At 41.4% G+C, this 23,549-nt stretch overlaps 1 protein-coding gene across 3 annotated transcripts in view; it reads right to left on the bottom strand.

The window, feature by feature from the left end:
* Positions 1 to 428: 428 nt before the first annotated feature.
* ABHD3 (abhydrolase domain containing 3, phospholipase) overlaps positions 429 to 23,549 on the bottom strand; it is a 41,208-nt gene continuing 18,087 nt past the window's right edge. For 2 of the 3 annotated variants that reach the window (XM_025179433.2, XM_006139054.5), the window contains exons 2-9: positions 21,872 to 22,035; positions 18,871 to 19,053; positions 17,202 to 17,247; positions 13,140 to 13,252; positions 9,022 to 9,195; positions 8,129 to 8,177; positions 7,872 to 8,037; positions 429 to 1,336 (exon numbers count right to left, since the gene is read on the bottom strand). In XM_025179433.2, the coding sequence (XP_025035218.1) occupies positions 1,158 to 1,336; positions 7,872 to 8,037; positions 8,129 to 8,177; positions 9,022 to 9,195; positions 13,140 to 13,252; positions 17,202 to 17,247; positions 18,871 to 19,053; positions 21,872 to 21,969 (1,008 nt within the window). In that variant the 5' untranslated portion in view covers positions 21,970 to 22,035 and the 3' untranslated portion in view covers positions 429 to 1,157. The other variant, XM_075920909.2, reaches the window with a different exon arrangement.

The following is a 23,549-nucleotide window of genomic DNA, read 5'->3' as shown; positions in this document are numbered from 1 at the left end:
GGCAAGTGGTGAAGCCAGCTTTATAGCCCTTTATGTCAGAAGAACTGCATAAGAGGACCAGCTCCAAGGACATCAGAGCATCAACAACAACAACAACAAAGAGAGAAGTGGCCATATATAAAGCCCTGTCATAAGCACAAAGCAAGTAAATTTAAAAAAGAACAGATTTCCACCCCCAACCCCAATCTCTTTCATAAGTGTTACTTGGGACAATATCAGAGACAAAATTTTCAGATGGGAATATGGTTTTAAAGTCAGCAGTGTCTTCTAGTTTTCTGATGTGTTTTTTTTCAAAACTCTATAGTTGTAGGGAAATATAAACTTAAATTATAGAATTAAGCAATTTATTTTCCACCTTTATATGGAACATGTGTAACATGTATGTATGACACCACACAAGATTACATAAATGAGGAAGTAAAAATATGTTGACTTAAAATTACATTGTTTATTACATTACTATATTTCAACAGAACCTTTGGTAATAAATATATAAATACTACAAATTAGCTAACAATGTTAAAAATAAACATATACGACAATATGGTACTGGCATTATAAAGAATAAAAACCACCCTAAATCTGAATATCCTCACAGGGTAAAACAGTAAATCAAGTTTTAGTCTTCTGCTATTTATGCTTAAGCCTAAAGATTACTCTGATGAATCGGTCTTTTTCTGTGTTATTTCTTCTGATTTCATATTTCAATATTTCTCTTGTCAATGCTCTTAGAAATGGATCAACTTGTAACATACTTTAAAATATATACGTAAATTTGAGTTTATTAAAATGGTTATATTACAAGTCATCTAAATTAAATCTCCTAAAAATGAACTGTATTAAATTAAAACCCTGAGGAACTATAATGTGTTTACTTAATGGTTTTGGTTAAGTGCAATTTGATAAATTTAGAGTGCTGTTTTATTTAAGGTCATTCTTGGTAAGGCATATTAAACTACAAAAACAACAACATAATATTTATTCCTTGCTACAAAAATTTAGGTGAAAAGTATTTTTGCACATAGTAATGGTCTTCCATCTGCTGGCTTATTTGCTGTTTATAGAGTAATTAACATTTGTGCATTAAGCTGAGCTGCTCTTGTCAGATCATGCTACTGTGCTGAAACAGTGGGCTGAAACAAGATGCCTCTGGAGAGCTACATGCTACAGATTTTGTTTCCATGCTCAAATACAGCCTGCACAAACTGCTTGAAGACTCTGTCCATGTAAGTGCACTTCCTTGGCCATGTTCCTTCTAGAAAACCAATGTGGCCTCCATAAGAAGTAAGAACCAAAGCAACATTTGGATTTTGTTTGGCAGTTTCAATGGGTATAGCTAAAAAAAAAAAGAAAAGTATAAGTCCCCCATTTCATTATTTATCTCTATCATGCCTCCTAATCATACAACAGAAATACAGAGAATGGCCTTACAGGATTGGGATCTTAAACTGTCAAAAGATCTCTCACTTGGCACCATTAACTCACCTCATTTATACAAATTTCTAAATGATGCACTGATTGAGCCTCTTCTCACTCACACGGATATATATTAAGTTTAACTCCACTGAAGGCAAGCCAGATTGACAAGTGCAGAAATGAGAGGAGAGTCGGTTTCATAGCCTTATATATATATGCTTCAACACTTGGCAACAGATAAAAATGGACTGACAATTTTGTTCATGAATAGCCCTGTTCTTATTAGGTATGAAGCCTGAAGTCATTTTAAATGTAATATATTTCTGCAAATAATATTATAAGTACGTTTACTTTAGGAATCTGAGTTCAGACTTATCACAATGAGGGTACATCTACACAGCAGGGCTAACATCGTATTAAACTATGCAAATTATTCTGAAATAATGCTGCTGTGTAGATGTACCCCAAGAGGGCCAACAGTTAGAAAGAGCAAGGTGTTCAGTATGCTTATATAGCTATGTCAAGCTCAGTACAGGGTAATTATTATTTATTATTATGTAAGGTTTGTATTATATTAGCACTTAAACAACTCAACCAAGATTTGGACTCCATTATTTTGATCTCAGTGGAAGTCACATTACTAAATACCTTTGAGAGTGTGGGCCATAGCGAGACACAGAGCCTGCATAAAAGAATATACAATGTAGATAGGCAAAGAGTGGGAAGGAAGAGACACACACAGTAACTTCCCCAAGGTCACACAGCAGGTTAATAGCTCACTCTAGATTAGAGACTGTAGTAAATGAGTAACACAGCATTAGATTAGTTGTCTAAAATTAGACACTAAACTGCAATGATTTGCACATAACATATGCAGGAGTAATTTTTAGTTTGATCTCAGTGAATTCAGATTGTCAAAATTATTCAGAAGTGAACAGCCAGTACATTGATACACTCAGTACTTATAGCATAACCCTTCAAAAAAGAAAAATAGAGGTAAATTAAAAATCAGATTAGCAATAAGGAAAGCATATTCACTCACAAAATGAGAGATCAATGCAACTGTATGACTATTCTCATTGGGTATGTCTACACTGCACGGCTATTTCGGGATACCAGAAGTATCCCCAACTAGTTACCCCACATCTACACAAGCTGCCCTTTATTTCAAAATAACAGGCACACTATTTTGCCATCCTGCTAAACCTTGTTGTACAAAGGATAAGGAATGGCTCGAAATAGTGCATTATTTCAAAATTTGGCGCTGTGTAGACACGCCAAATTTCAAAATAAGTTATTTCTAAATAGATTCAAGCGCAAACTGCATATCTTATTTCAAGTTTAGGGTGCTGTATAGATGGCACCGATTCAGGATAACTATTTAACATGACAACGAGTAGTCCTTAGCCCTGGTCTATACTAGGACCTTATTCTGAAATAACCTCCCCAAGTTCGAATTTATAAGCGGTGCGTCCACATTACCAAGCCCATTATTTTGAAATAACAGGCCACAGAATTTGAACTCTGTACTCCTGAGTGCCAGGCTTATGGGCCTTGTAGTGTGCCTCATGGCATAGTTCATCCAGACTGCCTGCATGCTGCTCCAGCAGTACGAGGACCAGCATGGATTGCAGGTACTGATCACCCAAGTTCTGGCACTCCTGCTGCTGTGCATGCCCCTTAATCACTTGGTCACTGTGGAACGCTGCTTCTGGTGGCAGGAGATAAGTTCATACTGGTGGAACCGCACTGTCCTGCAGTGACGGGACTACCAGCAGTGGCTGCCGAATTTCCATATGCAGAAGGCCACCTTCCTCAAGCTCTGCAAATGGCTTGCCCCTGCCCTCAGGCAACAGAACATCCGCATGAAATCCACCATCCCCATATAGAAGCATGTGGCCATCACACTCTAGAAGCTCGCCAAAACAGACAGCTACCACTTCATCAGGAACTAGTTCAATGTAGGGAAATCCACAGTCAGGGCCACACTCCTGCAGGTAGCCAAGGCCATCAACCACATGCTGCTGCAGAGATTCGTCACACTGGGGAAGGTGAACACCACTGTGGATGGCTTTGCCACCATGGGTTTCCCCAACAGCAGAGGGGCCACAGACAGTACTCACATTCCAATACTGGGCCCTGGCCAGTCGGCCTCTGACTATATCTACTGGAAGAGGTACTTCTCCATGGTACTGCAGGCCCTCAGATCACAAGGGATGCTTCACAAACATCAACGTCAGCTGCTCGGGGAAGGTGCACAACTCCTCACATCTTCTAGAACTCCTGCCTGTTCTGAAAGATGCATGCCAGCACTTTTCCCTGACCACACCACCAGAGTCAGGGAAGTGGACATGCCCATCATCATCTAGGGCAATGCCGCCCAGGCTCATGAAGCCCTAGACAGGCAGCCTGTACCCCACCAAGGAACACTTCAATGCCAGGCTGAGCAGGTGCTGCATGGTGATGGAGCGTGTGTTTGGCTGTTTAAAGGGGATGGTTCTGGAATCTCCTCACTTGCCTGGACTTCAGTGAGCACAACATACCCTTTGTGGTAACGGCCTGCTGTGTGCTCCACAACCTGTGTGAGAGAAAGGGGAAGACCCTTCTGCCAGGGTGGGGGGCAGAGGTTGAATAGCCAGCCAGGACATAAGAGCAGCCAGACACCACAGCCATACAGAGAGCACATCAAGGGGCTGTTCTCCAGGGAGGCCTTGAGGGAGAGTTTTGTGCAAAGCTAGCTGTGAGAACCTCCCCCTTCCTCTCTACAAGGGGCCTCTGCATTCCCTGTGTGTGCCTTTCCTCCCCCACCTATCCCTTCCCCTGCCCTCCCTTCCCACTTCCCCCTCTGCCCTGCAGAGCAAATCATAAAGTCTTCTGTGTTGAAAGAAACAGGACTGTTTAATGGGAGGGTTATACAACAGGGAAGGGACTGGAATGGGGAAGGAAGGATAAAGTGGTTCAGGGCTGGGGCTTCCACATTAGGAAAGCAGCAGGATAAGGGACTCTCTGAAGGTAGCCAGGTACGGTGGGTTCTGGAGTGGCCATGGGCAGAGGGCACCTGTGTGTGGAGGTCACCTGCCTCTGGTTGGCTGGGAGGCTTCAGCTGCCTGAGAGGTCCCACCACTACATATTATGGTGTCTTAGCGGCCCCTGAGCAGGCTAGGAGGGGAAGCCATTGCGGGGCGGGGAAGTGGTTGGTGGCCCACTACATGCATGAGGCCCTGTGCTCCATCACCGAGGTGAGGGAAGAGCACATGGCCTTGTGCTGCCGTGCCAGCTGGTCCCAGGCAGTCTTCCTCTGCTACTGGTCCTCTCCCACTACTCCTCCTCGAGGCCCTGGACAAGGGACTGTAGGGAGGCCATCTGCTCCCACATCAGGTACTTGCGGGTTTTATTTTCTCCTGTGGATTTGGGTAGATGGCATGGGAGGAGGAGGACACGTCAAGCTCACAGCTATCCCAACTGTAAAGAGAAGTTACAATGGCAGTCATCCCAGGAGACACCGTGTATGAAGCCTACTCCTAATCTCTGAGTTGACATTGAAGGTCTTGGTTCAGAACATGGTGATGTGCCATCTATTGCCTAGACGGGGCACTTTCCTGCAGGGGCATAGACGTCTCAGGGGAACATCGCTACACCTATGGCCCAAGAACAAGTAGGCATGGGAAGGTGCCAGTCAGGCCAGAAGCCTGTGGTGGAAGTGGGGGACACACCAGGTCCGACACTGGCAATGTCCCACAGAGAGAGAGAACTTCTAACTCTGCCCACTGGAGGAGCGGGGGCGGGTACTGGAGGTGGTATGTGTGAGCAGCAGACACCGCTTGTCAGAGAGAGTGCAAGCAGTGTTCCTCTCCTCTTCCTCCTTCCCTCAGCCTCAACAGGTTCCCATGACCAGGATCAGTCTCCTCATCGCTGTGCTCAATCAGGAGTGAATGCTGCCTGAGTACAGGCACGGCCCCGTGCTGTGTGCGGCCCTACTGTGTGGTTCTATGACCCCATACTCCTTAGCGGTGGCTTGTTGTGGGAAGGTGTCTCACCGTGGAGACTCGAGTGAGGCAGGCCTCTCTAGGAACCTTGTTAGAAGGACTGAGGGGTTCCTGTATGACAGTATCATGGAGTGAAGTTCTCCAGACTGGCGTTCCATGTGCACCTCCATGCACAAGCTGTTGTGTGACCCCTGAGTCGAATAGGCTGAGCCCCTCAGTCCCTCATAGCCCATTGCCGGTCTCCGCATGTGTAGGGAAAGTTATAGAACTCACCTGAAGTGCCTTTCCCGGGTTCATCTGAGGCCTGGGAGACACCCTGGGAGAGGGGGACTGGCTAGTCTCCTCCTCCTTGTCCGCAACCCTGCTCTCCTGAAAGCTGATGCTGGGAGAGTCCTGACCAAACTCCACGATAATGGGGGTGCAGTGTGGGGGGGAAGTGACTGGCCCCCCTCCCAGGATGGCATCCAGCTGTTTGAAGTAGCAGCAACTGTGTGGTGCCACCCCAGAGCATCCACTCTGCTCCCTGGCCTTATGGTAGGCCTGCTGGAGCTCCTTGACTTTCACCCAGATCAGGTCCAGGGTCTCGTAGCTTTTGTCAGTCAGGCTGGCAGTAATCCAGCTGTAGACACCCACATTTCCCTTTCTGGGGTGGAAATCCTGGAAGCTGGTCTCCACCCCTCAGACCTTGATGAGGTCTAGGATCTCCACACCAGTCCAGACCAGAACTCTCCTGCGTCTCTGTCCAGTGGCAGCAGAGGGAACAGCATTAGTGCTGGCAGCTGTGGGAGGCTCTGAGAGAGCATTGGGGACACTCACGGCTCCTGGGATGCTATCTTGCATGAGGCTGGCAAAGCTGGCTACGTGCAATAAGCCCTTCTCCTGCAACTTGCAGGAGAAGGGGAGCAGTGGAGATGTCAGATGTGGCCAGAGTGGTCAGAAGTGCAGCTGTGAGAAGCCTCTGGAGGCCAATTATTTCAAATTAGCAGCACTGGATTGTCCACACTATTACTATTTCAAAATAACAATTTCAAAATTAGTTTCATTCACCAAGAAAAACAGGGTACAGATTTTGAAATAACCAGCCTGTTATTTTGAAATAATGGGCTTGGTAGTGTGGACACTCCAATTATTATTTTGAAATAAGGGGGGTTATTTAGAAATAATTCCCTAGTATAGACCAGGGCTTAATGATCCCATACCCATAACACAACTGCAGCCTGTACCTCAAACCATATAGCCCCACAGTCAATGGGCAGCACATGCGTATCAGGTCTCTGGTCACACCCAGACACTCCCAATCAAGAGTGGCAAGTGTTGCTTGCCAAAAGTGGTCGCTGATCTTCACCTGATCCTACCAGTGGAGGAGCCCTCTGAGCAACAAAAGAGATCTGTCCCTCCTCCATGTACCTCTGCTGAAGCAGCCATAGCTGATTTACAACCATTTGTTGCATAATCCTACTTTACTTTATATTTGTGTAGCCTTTAACATAATTGTGACACACATCATCTCTCTTCCATTCCTTTAAACTTCAGTTCAGTATTCTATTTGCATGATCTCTGTAGTGTCCTAGATTTTCTTATGAAGATCAGGGTCTATTTACAATGGCAATAGGAAGTTTCCCTGCCTCAAACCAACAATCTGTACTTCCAAATATCAGAGGTCCACGGCAAAAAACTGTGTAATTAATTAGCTCTTAGACCTGACTAGTTTCTATTTTACAACTTTACTTTTATTCCCGGTATTATCACTCATAGGAAAATATAGCCATCGTGCACCCACAGGATCAAAGAAATCTTTAACTATGATGCTAGTTAATAAAAGAGAATCGACCAAAAAAGCCTGATTGTTCTATGTGGTAATCAAGATGAACTATTAAAACAAATCTATTGTGTTTTTACAGTTTAACTGTTATTAGCTGACATTTCTGCCTATTGGGCAGCTTCATCCTCCAATCAGATTTCTATAATATTGATATAGGACTTCCTGTACAAGATCACATCATCTATGTCTCTTCCACTGCACTGGACCAACAAAACAGCCCTGTTAGCACTTTGGCCTAGCTGCGATGCATGTGAGATTAGAGATAGGGAGTTCAAAATCCTTCAAACATCAAATGGGAGAAACCAAATTATTTTTGTGGTAAGCATTGGGCGTCTGTGTCACATTGACAGCAATTGCTACAGAGGAGTTCAAGTATGCTGATGAGTAAATCATAGTATGATATGTTCTATAGGAGCTGGCTCACAAGAATGCTGACCAACAAAAGCACTAAGCATTTGCATGATTTAGACCTCTCCAATAAGTTCATCAGAGTGGAAAATTGGAACTAAAAATATCAGGGTTGATGTACAGTAGTACTTAAATACATCTCATTGATATATAGCCTGTTTTTTAGTTCTATGCAATCTTACATCTTACTGATTATATCTGTATGAATGTATGTAAAAAGAAACAAAGCTTCAACTTACCATGACCTGGTGAGAAAACATCATCCAAAGAGTTTAGACATAACACTGGAATACTTATTGACTTCAGCTTGCGACATGGACTAGCATCTACATAATAATCATCAATTGTACGGTAGCCAAACATAACTGAGGTGAATTGCTTATCAAACTCCCTAATGGTTTTAGCCTGAAGAACAGAATTCAAATCAGGAACTACATCAGTGTTTGGACATCAAAATATAAAATCAAAATAAAAAAAGATCTATTTATCTATTTACCTTCATGACCAGATTCATATCAAATAATTTCTCTAACATTTGTCGATGTCTGGAAAAAAAATGAGGGGAGAGGGAAGAAAAATGATTTTATGGATGTAGAAGTCCTTTGTCTTACAATACATACTCAGCAGTAAATACCATAGAGTGAGAACACATTTATTTCTCAGTCTTATCTCATCTGTTTCAGACACTAAGTAACGTGCACTTATAAATACAACAGAATGTGAGTGAAATCTGCATTAGTCGTTAAAAATGCGACACGGATAAAAGAGAGAATCTTGATTTTAGGGACAAAAGATCATTTTTAAGACAACCTATCAGCTACCTTTTCCCTCCTTTTTGCTTTCAGAGATTATTTTTTTAATAAATTAGTGTCTATGTAGCTCTCAGACTAAATGTGTTAATGTTGGTTAATTAATAAAAAAAATCAAATTGGTGTCCTCCATCCTAAGTCTTGAGTAGCCTTACAATAATCACTGTATACATGGGGTGAAATTCAATCCTGTGGAAAGGGACAGCGCATAGCCTATTTTAAGTCACCCTAAGATATATTTTGGAGACTGCAATGGTATATAAGCTGGTTCTCTTGTACAAGAGTGAATATCACCCATGAGGAAAACCTTCCAAGCAAGGAGACATTTCAGTTTCAGAATTTCCTGAGATTATACCCACAAAGGAAGGCATTATGGGTACATCTAAACTATGTTTTATTTTCAAAAGAGGATATGCAAATTCTGCAGGAATTTGCATATCCTCTTTCGAAAACAGAACGTAGTCTAGACATAGCCTATGCGAAATGCAGTAATAGCAGTCCTTTTCCAGAAGGCCATATATCTGGCTTATATTCCATACTAACATCTTCATCTTTTCTAAATGGTTCAGAGGTGACTCACCGACTAATAGAGGACTGTAAACAAGTAGTCAAGTAGTAGTTAAAGAGCAGCCAATTTAGAGGTTTCTCCAATGATTCAGCAGATTCAAAAACATTCCAACCCGCAGAAAAAATTGCAGCTGCCATCAAAGGAGTTTCTCGGCCAGTTTGACCCAGGTAATTTAAAAGAAGCATGCTACGAAGAAGAATAAAAATAAATCCAATTGTTAGATCTCTCATTTAAATATAATCACAGGCATAACAATTTGCCAACTTTAAGCCTAGTCTAAATGAGTTCTTGCACCACACTCATCACTACGGTATGTGCCTTCCAATAGAGCATTAAATAATGTTACTAACATCAGACATGCTTCATTTTCCCTCTCATCCTTTCCCCAGGATGAGGAATGCAGTGCTGTGTTTTGATTATTTTGTGTGTGTGTGTGTCAGGGGGGGGAGTGGGGTTTTTAATATGTACACACTGCTAATTGTTTCCATTAGAGAAAGCAAAGTCAACTAAATGTGCCTTGTTCTTGGAGCAGAAAGTGGCGAGGTTTGTGGTAGGTCTTAAAATATCTTATTTTTCGTAAAACTCTTGAAAACTCCAGTCTACCAGATCAGACATAAATGTGGGCTGGCAACAGCATCCTGCTTCTTTGGGAACTTTAGCTTCCACCATATTTTCACACCTGAGAGTGTGTAGGGTGGGCAAAGCTCTTAAATGCAAAGGATATGAACAATGATTTAAAACTAGAAAAAAAAATATGACCCAGAATCTCTCGCCTAATTACAGTCAGCGGCACTGGGGGAGGGAAGATAACAGCTCTGGGAGAGAGGGAAGGTGGTTCCACGAAGAGAGCCGGCTTAAAAGCTGCCTCCTCATGTGCATTGGCTCCCACCTATCCCCGCACATTGGTGCCTCTGATAGCGAGGCATTAGCACAGGAGGGCAAGCGGCTCCGCGGGAGCCAATATACACAGGCAGCAAGATTGTAAGCCAACTTCCCATGTGTACCAGCTCCTGCTTGCCCCCCCCCTTACCCTCCATGCTGCTGCCTCTCTATCGAAGAAAGCAGCGTGGGTGTGGGGACGGCAGGCAGCTCCGCAGATCAGGTGCTCGTGGGAAACCAGTGTAAGAGTCGGCTCCCCACAGGTATGGGCTCCCACCTCTCCCCACCCTCCTTGCTGCCTCTATATCAGAGGCAGCAAGGGGGAGGGAGTGCACTAGTCGATAGGGTTAAACCTAGGCTTGATCCATAGCCAACGGGAGCTGCGATCACCCGTACCTGTAGAGAAGCAGGTAACAAAGCACCTCACAGCCAGCTAGCGGCTTTCTCTTACAAGCCACGGCCCAGAGTTTGAAAGCCCCTCAGCTAATGAACTGTTCTGGAAATATCAGGTTTTTGGAGACACCATGGGTAGGCTGATCCAATAACAGCAAAGATGGTTGTAATGGGAAGAGAAGTGTTTAAATAATGTTTCCCCATATGATGGGGTAACAGTGGAGAAGCAGCTGTGGAATAAACAGTGGTAAGGGCTGGACCATGTAGAGTAGAACTGTAAATACATAGTGGGATGCATGTATTAATATACTGCATTAGCAAAATATCAAGTTGCTCTGAAAAAAGGAAACAATATTTTGGTACTTGTGTAATATTAGGGGCTTAATACAATTCTGGACTTAAACGTAAGTATGAAGGATATGACTTTCCCTTCAAAACTGGGACATCCCATAATTAAGGCAGAACATTCATGTTCACACACTTGCATTAAAGACATTCATTCTGCCCGGGAAAAAAATAAGGCCAATGTTTGCAGCAGTATGAGTCCGAAGTTTCATCCAGGATTTAAAGTCTAAACACAGACTTCCTCCTTTTGCAGGACATACAGGGTGAGCTTTTTAAAGTTGCCCATGAAATTAATGAGAATTTGGTAACCAAACCCCATAATAGGCTTTGAAAAAAATCTTGTTTTTTTTTTTAAATATATATTTCTTATTGTATACTTATAATAGCATAAACCCTGCAATGGTCCAAATCTTGGTTTCATTGAAGGCAATGTAAAAACTTGGTGAGAGCAAGATTTGGCCCAGTAAGTTTTAAACGTTTCAAAGTTACTTATTTATATGATCATCAATAACTATCCACTGAACATATCCAATTATCCAGTAACTTGCAAAGAGTCGGTATGGCTTAGCAGGAAAATGCCAGTAAGGAGCACTACATTATACCCATCCTCAGCATAACTCATTAAAAAGGAACAGAGGGAGCAGGAAGTTCAGCCCTGAACTTACAGAATTCCCAATGAAAGTTAAGAGGGTCTCTGAGACTACGTGTAGACAGGGCCAAATGTCAGAAAAAAAGCCCCTCTTTCGCAAGACTCCTTATTCCTCGTAAATCGAGATTTACAGAGTCTTGCGAAAGAGGGTTTTTTTCTGACATGGGACCAAATAGCGGCAAAACCTCTTCCGCATAAAGAATCAGAAGAGGATATGCAAATGCGAGTGCGATTTGCATATCTTATTCCAAAAAAACGGTAGTGTAGACGTAGCCTGAGTGTTCCCCTTGCAACCTTGAAGCGGTACTCCCTGTAGGCTGTGAGACTGGGCAGCTGTTTGGGAGAGATTCAAATGCAATCCAACGGATTAACCAGGCACCCACAGCTAGGTTTTTTGTATCTACTGGTGGTGCATATTTGCACGTGCGTTGGTGCACATCAAAAATTTATTCTGAACATGGATGGAAAAAAATCTGCACATTGATGGAAAAAATTAGAGGGAACGTTGCTTTGCAGCACATTTTCCCAAGAAGTTGTGTTTCAATGCATGTTGCGCATTCCAATTTTGCTGTACTCCCCTTCTCTGGCTAGCGGCCCAGCACTGTGTATTAATGCTTATTTACCGGTTTTGTGGGCAGTGTTACTTCCTGCTTCCAAATCAGATGCTCTCCGAAGCCCACCTTTCATCTAACAAAACCTAACTTTTAAGTGAGAAGCCCCATCAGAGTAAAGTTAACTCCTGGGGCTTCTGCAGGCTGCTAGGCAGGGAAAAGAACATATTACATTGGATCCACTTCCTCATTTTTTTTACCCTGTTTTATTTTTTTATCATCTGCTCGCTTACATCCTTCAAAGGAAATCTGTGAAATACTGATTTGTGACATTTTAACAAGTACCATGTCTGTGTACTCTGCAACAAAATGGACTGGAGAAGTACATCTCTACTGTGGGATTGTGCAATAAGCACACTGGGCCTGATTCAAAATCCACTGAAGTAAATGCAAAGATTTCCTTTGATTTCAATGGGCATTGGTTCAGGCCTATCAGTTGGATGTTTCTGCTAAAATAACTAGTAGTGAAATTGTTAACCATGAGACATTTTGTATTGTCATGCTTAGTTTCATAATCAGTAATCTATTGTGATGAATGAACAGTTCCCACATCTCAGAACTATTGTTTCAGGCTGTCTGCAAACAGAGACATCACTAAATTGGTCATATTTGATTCACATTTTTAAGATTTTCAGTGCAATTATAGATTTGTCTAAATAAATATAAAATATTTCTAAGGTGCTACTTAACATGAGCTAGCACATTTGAAAACCCTAGTATAGACAGGACAAATTGTACTTAATATCTTAGCTAGTCAAAGTGAACTCTAGCTCCCTTGGACGTTTTATCTCTACTACTACTGAGAATTAAAACTGCAACTTGCCCTGTGTATACTGAGGTTTTAAAATGTGTTAAAGATGTTTTATATTTTATTCTACCACACATCTCATGAAGCAAAGGAACACTATTTTTTAAAAAGTGAAATAACAAGACAATGAATAGAGCCTTGCCTATATGGATAAATGTTCTATTTTATATGTCTGTTTCAAATAAGATCTAATGCATTTGCAAAACCTGTTTTGGGGAGGCTGAGAAATGAAATTCAGCCATGCAAATGAGCCTTCACTGAATCATGCATCCTGCTGAACAGAACCCTTGATTAAGATCTTGGTTGGTTTTTTTAACTGTTAACTAATTTAACTCCATTTCACTCCAGAAACATTCAACTGCACTAAACTTCAGCCAAGCAGCAGCAGTCTTATTTCATGATTGGCAAACTAGGCTAGCGGGATTTCTATTATATAAATCCTTACCCTCCCATAGAAACACCTGCTGCCATAAATGGAGCTGAGGCATGCATGTTGTGAATATGATGAATAACAGCCTCCAAATCCTCTGTGTTAGCAGCACAGTAAGTTCTTGGTGTCTGTAAGGAGCCAAAAGGGAAAACAATAGCATAAGCATTTGTATCATCCTTAAGAACAAACCAAAGTGGAAGCTGGATGGTTTTTATAACATGACAAACTTAGCATTCCTGTCAAATAACAGTAAGATGAACCTACATAATTTTGGGAAAGAAGTGACAGTAGGAGTCGTATTCCTGAGCACAGCAACTAACAGCTGAAGGCTGTGTATACATTGGCAACCTTTTCCGGAAAAGGGATGCTAATGAGACACTTCGGAATTGCAAATGCTGCGGGGGATTTAAATATCCCCCACGGCATTTGCATGAACATGGCTGCTTCTTTTTTCCGACTAGGGGTTTTGCCAGAGAAAAGCGCCAGTCTAGATGGGATCTTGCGGAAAATAAGCCCTACTTTCAAGTAGGAATAAGGGATCTTCCGGAAAAGGGCTTATTTTCCGCAAGATCCCGTCTAGACTGGTGCTTTTCTCCGGCAAAACCCCGAGCCAGAAAAAAGTGGCAGCCATGTTCAGGCAAATGCCATGGGGGATATTTAAATCCTCCGCGGCATTTGCAATTCTGAAGTGTCTCATTAGCATCCCTTTTCCGGAAAAGGGTGCCAATGTAGACACAGCCAAAATGTATGGTCAATAGCTCCATCTATCCAGAAATTAACTCAACAAATTCTGGACACAGAGTCTACTGCAAATTGATAGGTGTGGCGGCGCGTCAGGGTTCCTTCGCCTCCTGCACCCCCGTAGTGGCACGAACAGACTCCACCAGCCAGTAGAATAGAGGGAGTTTATTGCTTCTCCAGGGTACAACACAGTATAGATGTAATCTTGTTACAGGGCAGGCCTAGGATGCCTCAACCCCCCCTTGAGATGCCTCAACCCCCTTCCTTCATCTCCCTCCCTGGAAGCCAACTGGTTGGACAGGTTGGGAGCCCCTTGCATTATGACTCATCCCCGGTCCTGCTGGGCTGTGCTACGAACAGCCGCCAGCGGAGGTCACCCACAGCCCACGACCCGGCATAGCAACCAGCAAGGTACCAACACTACATCACACCAGGCATCATTGCTAATTACAAATCTACAAGGAAGTAAAGCAGATCATGAAGACTGCAGTATGTAGAAAGGGAAGCAGCCTACAAGATCTCTCTAAAATGTGTGTAGTGTCCATTTTGTCATCTTAATCCACATTTAAATGTGCTATCAAATATTCAGTAGAACTCAATTTGTGTATGGAAACTTTTTTTAAAGTAGTCAATATTTAGGTACTACTATTGAGGACAACGCTTAACTTTAAGCATTTCCAAGGACTGAATAGGCATCCCTTCCTGATCTAGGGCCTGGAGACCCTCCTACTGCCTTCAATAAGAGTTTTGCCTTGTCCCTACTGTATTTTATTTGTCCCATCTCCCAGCTACTTACCCAAAGAATAAACAAGACTTTATAGTTTTACCGGTTGGATTGCTGATGTAGACCACAGTTTGGGTAGAGGGGGTTGTAGAAGTCAGTGTAAGTGGAGGTACAATAAGAACCCAATAAAATAGTTTCCTCTTTCCCAGTTGTATCCTGTGGATTTTATCTATGCTAAAACAAAAATTTCTAACCATATATTTCTTATTAAAGACATCAAGGATAAAATCCTGATCCCACTGAAACCAGTGACAAAATTTCCATTGATTTCAGCAGGATTAGGATATTGCTCCAGGTGTTTCGAATATTGTACAAGATGCTTTAGTTTTGCTTATTCAGAACCTCATGAGCCAGGGGCAACAATGCATTTTCAGCTTCTTTTTTTAAACTGCTTGCAGTTAAACAGCTTGGAAATATGTGGCTGGTTTTAACACTTTAATTATACAAAACTGATTCATTCAAAGCTACCTAACAAAAAATATAAAAATATTGATGTTGAAAATAAAATATCAGAAGGGAGGGGGGGACTGGGATTGGGACGAAACTATATGAGTTACCACAGACTTTTATTACAACCCATTAATTGTAACCTGAGTATGAATATATTTTATTTTAATTAAATAGGCAAGTACAGAGAAAGAAAAGTAAATTATTTTCATTAAGGAGGGTATAATGTTTTTCATAAGAAAGCATGCTTGACTTAAATACTGTAAAAATAGAGAGAGTCTCATCTTTATATTCCATTTCTCTAATGATTTTTTTAATAAAATATATATATCTGTTGCTTTTTCAATTAAAATGCCTGTGTTTCTCTAACTTATGATCATTTCAAAACAATAATTCACTCCAACAGATTAATGTTCAATAGAACACCCATTACAATACAGTATTTTTTTTAAGTCCCAATCCTTTAAATAGGTATTTTAGTGGAAATTCAAAGTAAAATCTTTCTATAAAGACAAGACAAATAATTATTTGCATGACTACATGTTATTGTGTTGCCTGACTCTGCTTCAGACTCATTACTTGGGGATTTTCTATAAGTGTGAAAAAACTGCAGAAAAAATGTTATAACTTAAGCTGTTTTAGTCCATTGTGAAATCTTATAAAATATGTTAAGCTGATTACACCGAAATACACACAAAGCATTGAAACAAGAGATCTTTTCACTTACTGAATCTGAAATTCATCAATAAGGACTTTGTGTGTCACAAAACAGCTTTCTAGATACATCTCCAAAAGTATGCAGAAAAGCGACTCTTAACATGGCAGTGTTTTCACTGAAACATTTTAATGGGTTAAGAGAAAGCATTATGGGCATTTTTAGGTTGTCTTAAATCAGTGGATTAAAAAATGCAAACCAGAACAATACACAGCACTGTGCACCCTCACACAGCTGCAGAATTTGCCAACAAAATATATATGAAGAAACAAAGCTTATTCAACAATATTTCAGCACATCTTGAGCTTAGCTGCAAAAAGTGCTTAACTTTAAGATTCCAGTAATTTATCACTAGTTTCTAAAATATTGTGTAAATTCTGAAAAAAAATCTGCTAGTAGCTCATACTATATTGTAATTGTTGGGAAAAATAAAAGTAGGCTTATTTTTTTTTAAAATGTGACAGATAAAACTGGTTCATTCATACAATAATGCATAATGGTGGATCAGTTAATAATGGCAAAATGTTTTAATTTTTTTCCAGATTCTGTTAACATCTATACAGACAATTTGGTTTAAAGTAATTGCTAAAGCTTATTTCTCTGTGTTAAAACATTAGAAAATATTGCAATGGATAAGTTACAAATGTACATTTAGATACGACAGTATTTTGGAAAAGAAAATACAAAAGATAATTTTGCTCGTAGAGACATTAAATTATTCAAATATTTTAACATGAAATACATCCATTTAGCATGCTACATTTTTATTGTGCAGATTATAGTACAAATATGTATTGCTGCAAAATTCATGTTATCCTCAAAAAAAGCAGTTATGAAGCATTTTATTGATAACATCCAACCATCTAAAATTCAAAAAATGACAATATGATTTCTGAACATTAAAGGACTATGGTTTTATATTTATTAAGAAATGTGGAGCCCTACAAGTAAAGTAGGTACCAATTAAGAAATTAACAGTCTTTTTAAAAGGTGAATATATACCAGTTATTTCTTAATTTCATAAGGGACTGACCCTGAATCGAAACTCATAGAAGTAAATGGGAATCTTTCCATTGATTTCTAGGGGTTTTTTTATAAGGCCCTAACGGACCAACCACAATTTAGCATATTTCACTCTAAGAACTGAGATTAAAAATTGAAGATGGAAGCTATTTAAATCTGAATAAATATAATAAGAGATGTGCATTCAGCCAACTACAGGTAGATTCTGTAGAAGTCATTTGTTAGTTTGCCACATCAAACATGATCATCTTAGATTAGAATCCATCCCTGAGAATTAACACTGATGACTTCAGTATGTGTTGTCTAGACAATGAAAGTTTGTATTGAAAAAGAAAAAAAGAAAAAAAGAAAAAAAAAAGATTCTTACCAAGAGATCCTCACCAGCTGTTCCTCGGTTGTTAAAAACTACACATCTAAAAAGGAATAAGGTAAATCTGAATATATACATTTATTTATTATATAGAAGAATACAAGAATCATCTTAGTATTACACTTTTATTTTTAAAGGTCATTTAAAACTAAAATGTAATGATAATACATAAATAAATGCATTTCAGTAAGAAATCTAAACTTAGCTACTAAATAAGCTATATTCTTATTCTGCAATCTGACCTGCCTGGATGGATCCTTACACCTGCTTAGAGATTCACTGAAGTCATTTGGGCTCTATATGGACACATGTTTCTTCCCATGAAAATCAAATTGCAGGATCAGAGTTAGTCTATATAATGTTTATGTGGCAGTAGACATAAGACAAAGACAAAATCACCGATCCAGACACCTAAGATTTTTGTATGGGTTATTCAGGAAGGATATTTTCAATTGGTGCAGCATGGACCTCTCTCTATGTGTTCATACTGGCGGTAGCAAAACTTTCTGATATTAAGAATTATCTTGATTTTAAAATCTTTTGTTTTCTTTATATAGCTTATTGTTTCAGTGTCCTCTCAAATCTAAAAACTTAGGTTTTTTTAAGTTAATTAAATTTTAAAAGATGGACTTATTTTTCTTTTAAATCTAATGATTGTATTGCTTAAAATTAAACAAGCATACCCTATTCCGTTGTGATCTGACCTAATTTTTTTGTAAAACTAAATTCGTTCACTTGTGTGCCCAGAAGTATACACATTCATCATCAATACATATAATATTGCTATTTTTTAAAAAGGTACCCACGTTTTATATTTTGGGGATAAGGTTCCTTAGTTATTTTACCATTTGAACTTCCACACGAAGAAAGAGCAGCTAAACATGAATGTCATACACGAACATTTGCAGAAGTCAATATACTCAGAGCCAGGATTAAGTCTGCAGTGACAGAATTCAATAGTTTTGAAATAGGGATGCTGGACTAATCACAGCAGTACAATGTGTTATTTCATCTAAAGCAGAACATAAGTGAAGTTATAGCACCTATGAGCTGTAGTTATGGTCCATTTCATTTCCCTAGCCTAACTCCGCTTCAAAGGCTGAATAACTGGACTATTGGCGGAACAGGGGAGGGGTGACAAAAATCTACCCTTTAGCCATCAGTTACAGGGCAGGAATGCCGCCCCCCCTACACACAACAAATAGAGGCTTTGTTGTCACTGAATCTGAGTGAATATGGATCCAGCAGCCTTTGCCCAAACTGGCACCTCCTCCAACAGCCCCCTCTAACATTTACCTGTTTGGAGCTCAACATAATAGCCCTCCTCTTGAAGGAACAGAGGAAAGATTACAAAAATAATTAATAAGACACACAAAGAATTTAGGGAATCATTTTTCCATTCCCTTACACCTGCGTGGAAATTTATACTTGAACAAAGTATATCTGAAAGCTGTTGCTCTGGCATCTTGCATTTTGCACAGCGTTGATGGCAGTAGAGATATAGGTCTGTACAGTGCTCTATACAATTCTTATTTATTATCATCAAATATTATCCTCTGTAATTGATTCCAATAGATATCATTTGCTCTAGGAGACATCTTATACATACACATTCATACAATTTTAGCTGAGCAAGGAAAATGCTAGCCAGTAAATCTATGAGTACCTATATCCCAGCATTTCACTCTGTTGGATCATATGTAGAATGTAGGATTCCCTGCTTGTTCCTGTGAGGCCAGGCAGTAATAAGATAGTGGGCCTCGTGCTGGCATCAGGATAACATACGCTGTCATTATTATCAAACCAATCCAATGAAATCTGTCCTCCATCTGTTGTTTTAATAAGCTCACTGAAAGGAACAGTTTAAGAGACAACACTGATCAGTTTTTTATTAAAATGTACCAGGAAAGGTATTCACAGTTCAGAAAATGTTACCTGTAGAATGTATATCCTTAATCTTATCTTAGTATTAAATGTATTAGCTAGCAAAATGTGTATATAATTGTAATTCATTAAAGGCCAGGCCTTCAGCTAGTGTAAGTCAGTACAGTATATATCCTCTATGGGGCTATGCAGATTTCTACTAGCTGAGGATCTAGTGCTTTGTGAATTCCTGGTGAAAGCCTAGTCCCATTGAATAGGAGTTTTGTTGCTGGCTTCTATAGAGATTCTTACAACATGCTCATTGCTCTGGTATCAATGCCATCCAATAGGACATTAAGCAATGCGACTAACTTCTTTTGTGTTTTTTCTCTCATCATCTCCTTGGGGGAGATGCATGCTTTGGATTTTGCTTGGTAAGTTTACGCTGTGTGTTATTGACAAACACATGATGCTTAATGAGACCAGGATGTCAACATAGGTCAGGTGTTCTCAATTTATTTACCACTGTGAGCTACATATGCAGCCCATAATGTATTATGTGGGCTGCTTCCAACACTACTTGTATGGCCCTGAGGATGTCACATGAGCTGCAGCTTGAGAACCACTTCCCTATGTCTACAAATACATTTTGCTAGTTAGTACTTTTAAAACTTACCCATGTTAAGACCACAACAAATTGGACAATATGCCCATGCATGGAATACACCAAGCAACGCTTAAACCATGAGATTAAGTTTTGAGTCCGTTTTATAAGAATACTGCATTCTTCTGTCATCTAGTAACATTCTGATGAAGGAAATGAATACACACTTTCAAGTGCTCTTATGAATTACCATAACATGAGGCCTATCTTGCATATAATTTTCACAAGTACAACATTAGTAAAACCTGCTTAATCACTTATTTTAAAGTGCATAAATCAGATCCTGGGCCCTGCTAAGTCTGCTTTGGACAGCTTCATTCAATGAGAAGCAGACTTAAAGATAGTCTCAGTGGCCGGTTGAGGATTCTTCTTGAATGAGGCAGTTCTCAAGTAGCATGAGGCAATTCTCATGAGGCAATGCACCAAGTTAGTGTTCCCAGACCTTCCTCGCAGACCCGGGAATAGAGGAAATGTGGGGCAAAGAAAGGGGAACTGGCCAGAGCAGTGCTGCGTGCCTCCCATTCTAGTTGTTGTTTTGAATAGCCCTTTGGGAGCCATTACATGCCAAAGTTACTCTATGTTGCACAAGGGACTGAAGTAGCCTCCATCTCAGCCAAGACTCAGATGAAAAAGCTTTAAAAACAATAAATAATCTAGTAGCACCTTAAAGACTAACAAAACATGTACAGTAAACTTCCGATAATCCGGCACCTTTAGGACCCGGGGGTCCCGGATGATCAGATATGCCGGACTATTGGAAGGGGGGGGCTATGAGGGGTCTGGGGTAGGGTGGGGGGGATGCCACCCCAGACCCCTCATAGCCCCCCCCTTCCGATAGTCCGGCTCTGCCCCAGGCGTCCCTGATTCAGCCGCTGCTGGTCAGTTTCAGCAGCAGCTGAATCTGGACGCCTGCAGCAGAGCAGCTGGAGTGCTGCCGGGTTGGTCCAGTAGCGCCAACCCTTGGCGCAGCGAGACCAACCCGGCAGCACCCCAGCTGCTCTTGGGGACGCCTGGGGCAGAGCAGCTGGGGTGCTGTCAGGTTGGTCCCGCAGCGCCGCACCTCGGTGCTGCGGGGACCAACCCGGCAGCACCCTCGCTTCTCTGCCCCAGGTGTACCCAAGTCAGCTGCTGCTGCTACTGATCAGCGGCTGACTCCAGGAAGCCGGGGCAGAGCAGATCTGCCCCGGGCTTCCTGGAGTCAGCCGCTGGTCAGTTTCAGCAGCGGCTGAATCGGGGACAGTTGGGGTGTTGCCGGGTTGGTCCCGCAGCCCCGAGGAGCAGCGCTACGGGACCTACCCGGCAGCACTCCAGCTGCTCTGCCCCCGGCTTCCCCGATTCAGCCGCTGGTCAGTTTTAGCAGCGGCTGAATCGGGGAAGCTGGGGGCAGAGCAGATCCAATGGTCCGGCTGCCCGGAGCACTTCCGGGTTCCTGATGGTGCCGGACCATCAGGAGTGCCGGACCGTCAGATGCCGGACCATCAGAGTTTTACTGTAGTTGGTATCATGAGCATTTGTGGGCACAACCCACTTTTTCAGATGACAGCTCACCATCTACATATTTTGTTAGTCTTTAAGATGCTATTAGACTATTTGTTGTTGTTTAAGTTTTTCCTGTTACAAACTAGCTCTGCTACCTCCTGAAGCTTTCAGACTCAGATGAGTCGTACTGGTGACAAACCCACTTTTCCATTACCCTCGGGTTCTGTGCCAAATGCTGCTTTGAAGGACATGAAGACCAAGCCCCATTTGTATGTAAGGGAGATTATAAGAGAAGGAGCAATAAATATATATTCATGTCGTACCTTAAGCAACCAAGAACATACGATAAACCCAGAGGCAAAATTTATCCCCGGGACTCAGAAGAATGGTACCCACTTACCAAAGGGATGAATTTGGCTCTGGTAGAATTAAAAGGAATACTAAAGGAGAAGTGTTTGTACTGGGAAAAAGAATAATGGTATCCCCCCTAATGTGCGGATACACTCAGACATGTAGATCTACCTAGGTTTTTATACCACAAGCATTCCTGTAATGTCTGAGTTCTGGTGTTACCTAAATTACTTGTTACATGAAATACTATCAGCATTAATGAGAATATGGCTGCAGAAAAGTTAGTAATTTGCAAGAAAGAAGCACTCACTTCCTATACTGTAGTTGGGGTCTTGAGGTGATGAAGGGACGCAAGAGGGTCTGCACTCGGCCCTCCCAGCACCACACTGTGGGATAGTAAGTTTCCATCACGACAGGACAATGTTCTTGGAGAAAGTGGCAAAAGCTCTCACTGCCAGTCACCAGCTGAGGTTTCTAGGAAAAGAGACCACTGCTAAGTATGCAGCATCCCTGAACAATACTCAGGCAAAGCTGTTTCATTGTCTATCAGTGAGCTGACTTTTTTTTTAAATTAATTTTTGTTTTCATTTTAAAAACATAAGTACACCAAAAAACAAAAACCACCAACAAAAAGCAAAGAACAACACTATTGATTCTGAAGGGTATGGATTCATGAGAGGTTTCCAAAACAGTCTGGCTATTAAAGTACTTATCTCTAATGAAAAATAGTTTACACTGCCATAATGCCTTCCATCAAAGGATGGAAAGCACTTTGCAAATATTACTTACATCTCAAAATAAGCTTGTGTGATAGGCAGGTATTATTTCCTCCATTTCACAGATGTGGAAATGAAGAAACAAACACAACCTTTGCACAGAAAGCTTGAGGTCTGTGAAAATGCTAGTGCTGACAAGCTGCTGGTATTTTAAACAAGGTGTCACTTAGTCCTCTCTAGCTCCGCAGCAGTAGTGCAACAGTGGGAAATTTGAAGAAAAATGTTTGACGCAGCCTAAAGCCCAGCCAGAATAGGACCAAATTATCCTGACTCCCAATCCTTTGCCTTACCCACAAGGCCATCCTTCCTTTGGTGGAAAAGCATCAGTGTATGTTTCCAGTAATCATATACACTGCCATTCCTCTACTTTCTCCACAGATGAACTATCAGGCCAGCTAGATGTGTTTCTGGTTCACTGTATCCAAATTGAAAATCTGTGATGGATAGGTCCACCCCCACAAGCCTTGACCATGTTAATGTGGGACCAGTAAAGTCAATTAACCTTAGATACTATGCCTGGAGGGAAATGAAGGCTTGACAGGGCCTAATAGCAGACAAATCTCAGATGGATTAATAGTATAAAGCCAGGAAGTGAAAGCAAGACGGGGCTGAAAGGAGGAGATCTGTAGTCACTCTCTAGAAGGAAAAGTAGTTAGCCAGGGAGCAAGGAAGAGAAAGCCTTGGTATCCTGTCCTAGACTAGGCAGTCTCGCAAGAGGTTTAGAAGGCTGAAGTAGGCATGGGAAGCAGAGGCATGGAAGCTCTGCTGGTAATCCCAGAGATAAGCAAGGAGACAGAGGTGGGGTAGGAAAGAACAGGGAACAATAACTGAGATTAAGCAGGTCTGGATTGCAAGTCAGAGGGTCCCTGGAATTTAATGTAGTATGGGAAGCCAGGCCCTCCTGCCAGCTGCTGGGAAGTGGTGCAGGACCTAGAAATGCAATGAAATGGCCTCTGAAGTGGCATCCTGACAGCTTGTCTGGTGTGAGTCTTGTTACCCTGGAAGTAGGGGAAGGGATTACATAGTGACATGGCCAGAAGGGGGAGCATGCCAACTCAGAGAGAGAGAGAGAGGACCAATAGAAGAATCAGATGGGGTAAAAACTAATAACCCAGACCCAGCCACAAGGAGATGTAATCTGTTGTGAGTGAACTCCTTCAAAGTCAATTATTGATGTGTGTAATACAAGCAGGGGAACACAGAAGTATCTGT

This window comes from Pelodiscus sinensis, chromosome 2, assembly GCF_052426305.1.
Source record: "Pelodiscus sinensis isolate ZL-2025 chromosome 2, ASM5242630v1, whole genome shotgun sequence".
NCBI lineage: Eukaryota > Metazoa > Chordata > Testudines > Trionychidae > Pelodiscus > Pelodiscus sinensis.
The sequence above is the reverse complement of the archived record's forward strand: the minus strand, read 5'-3'. Positions and strand labels throughout refer to the sequence as shown.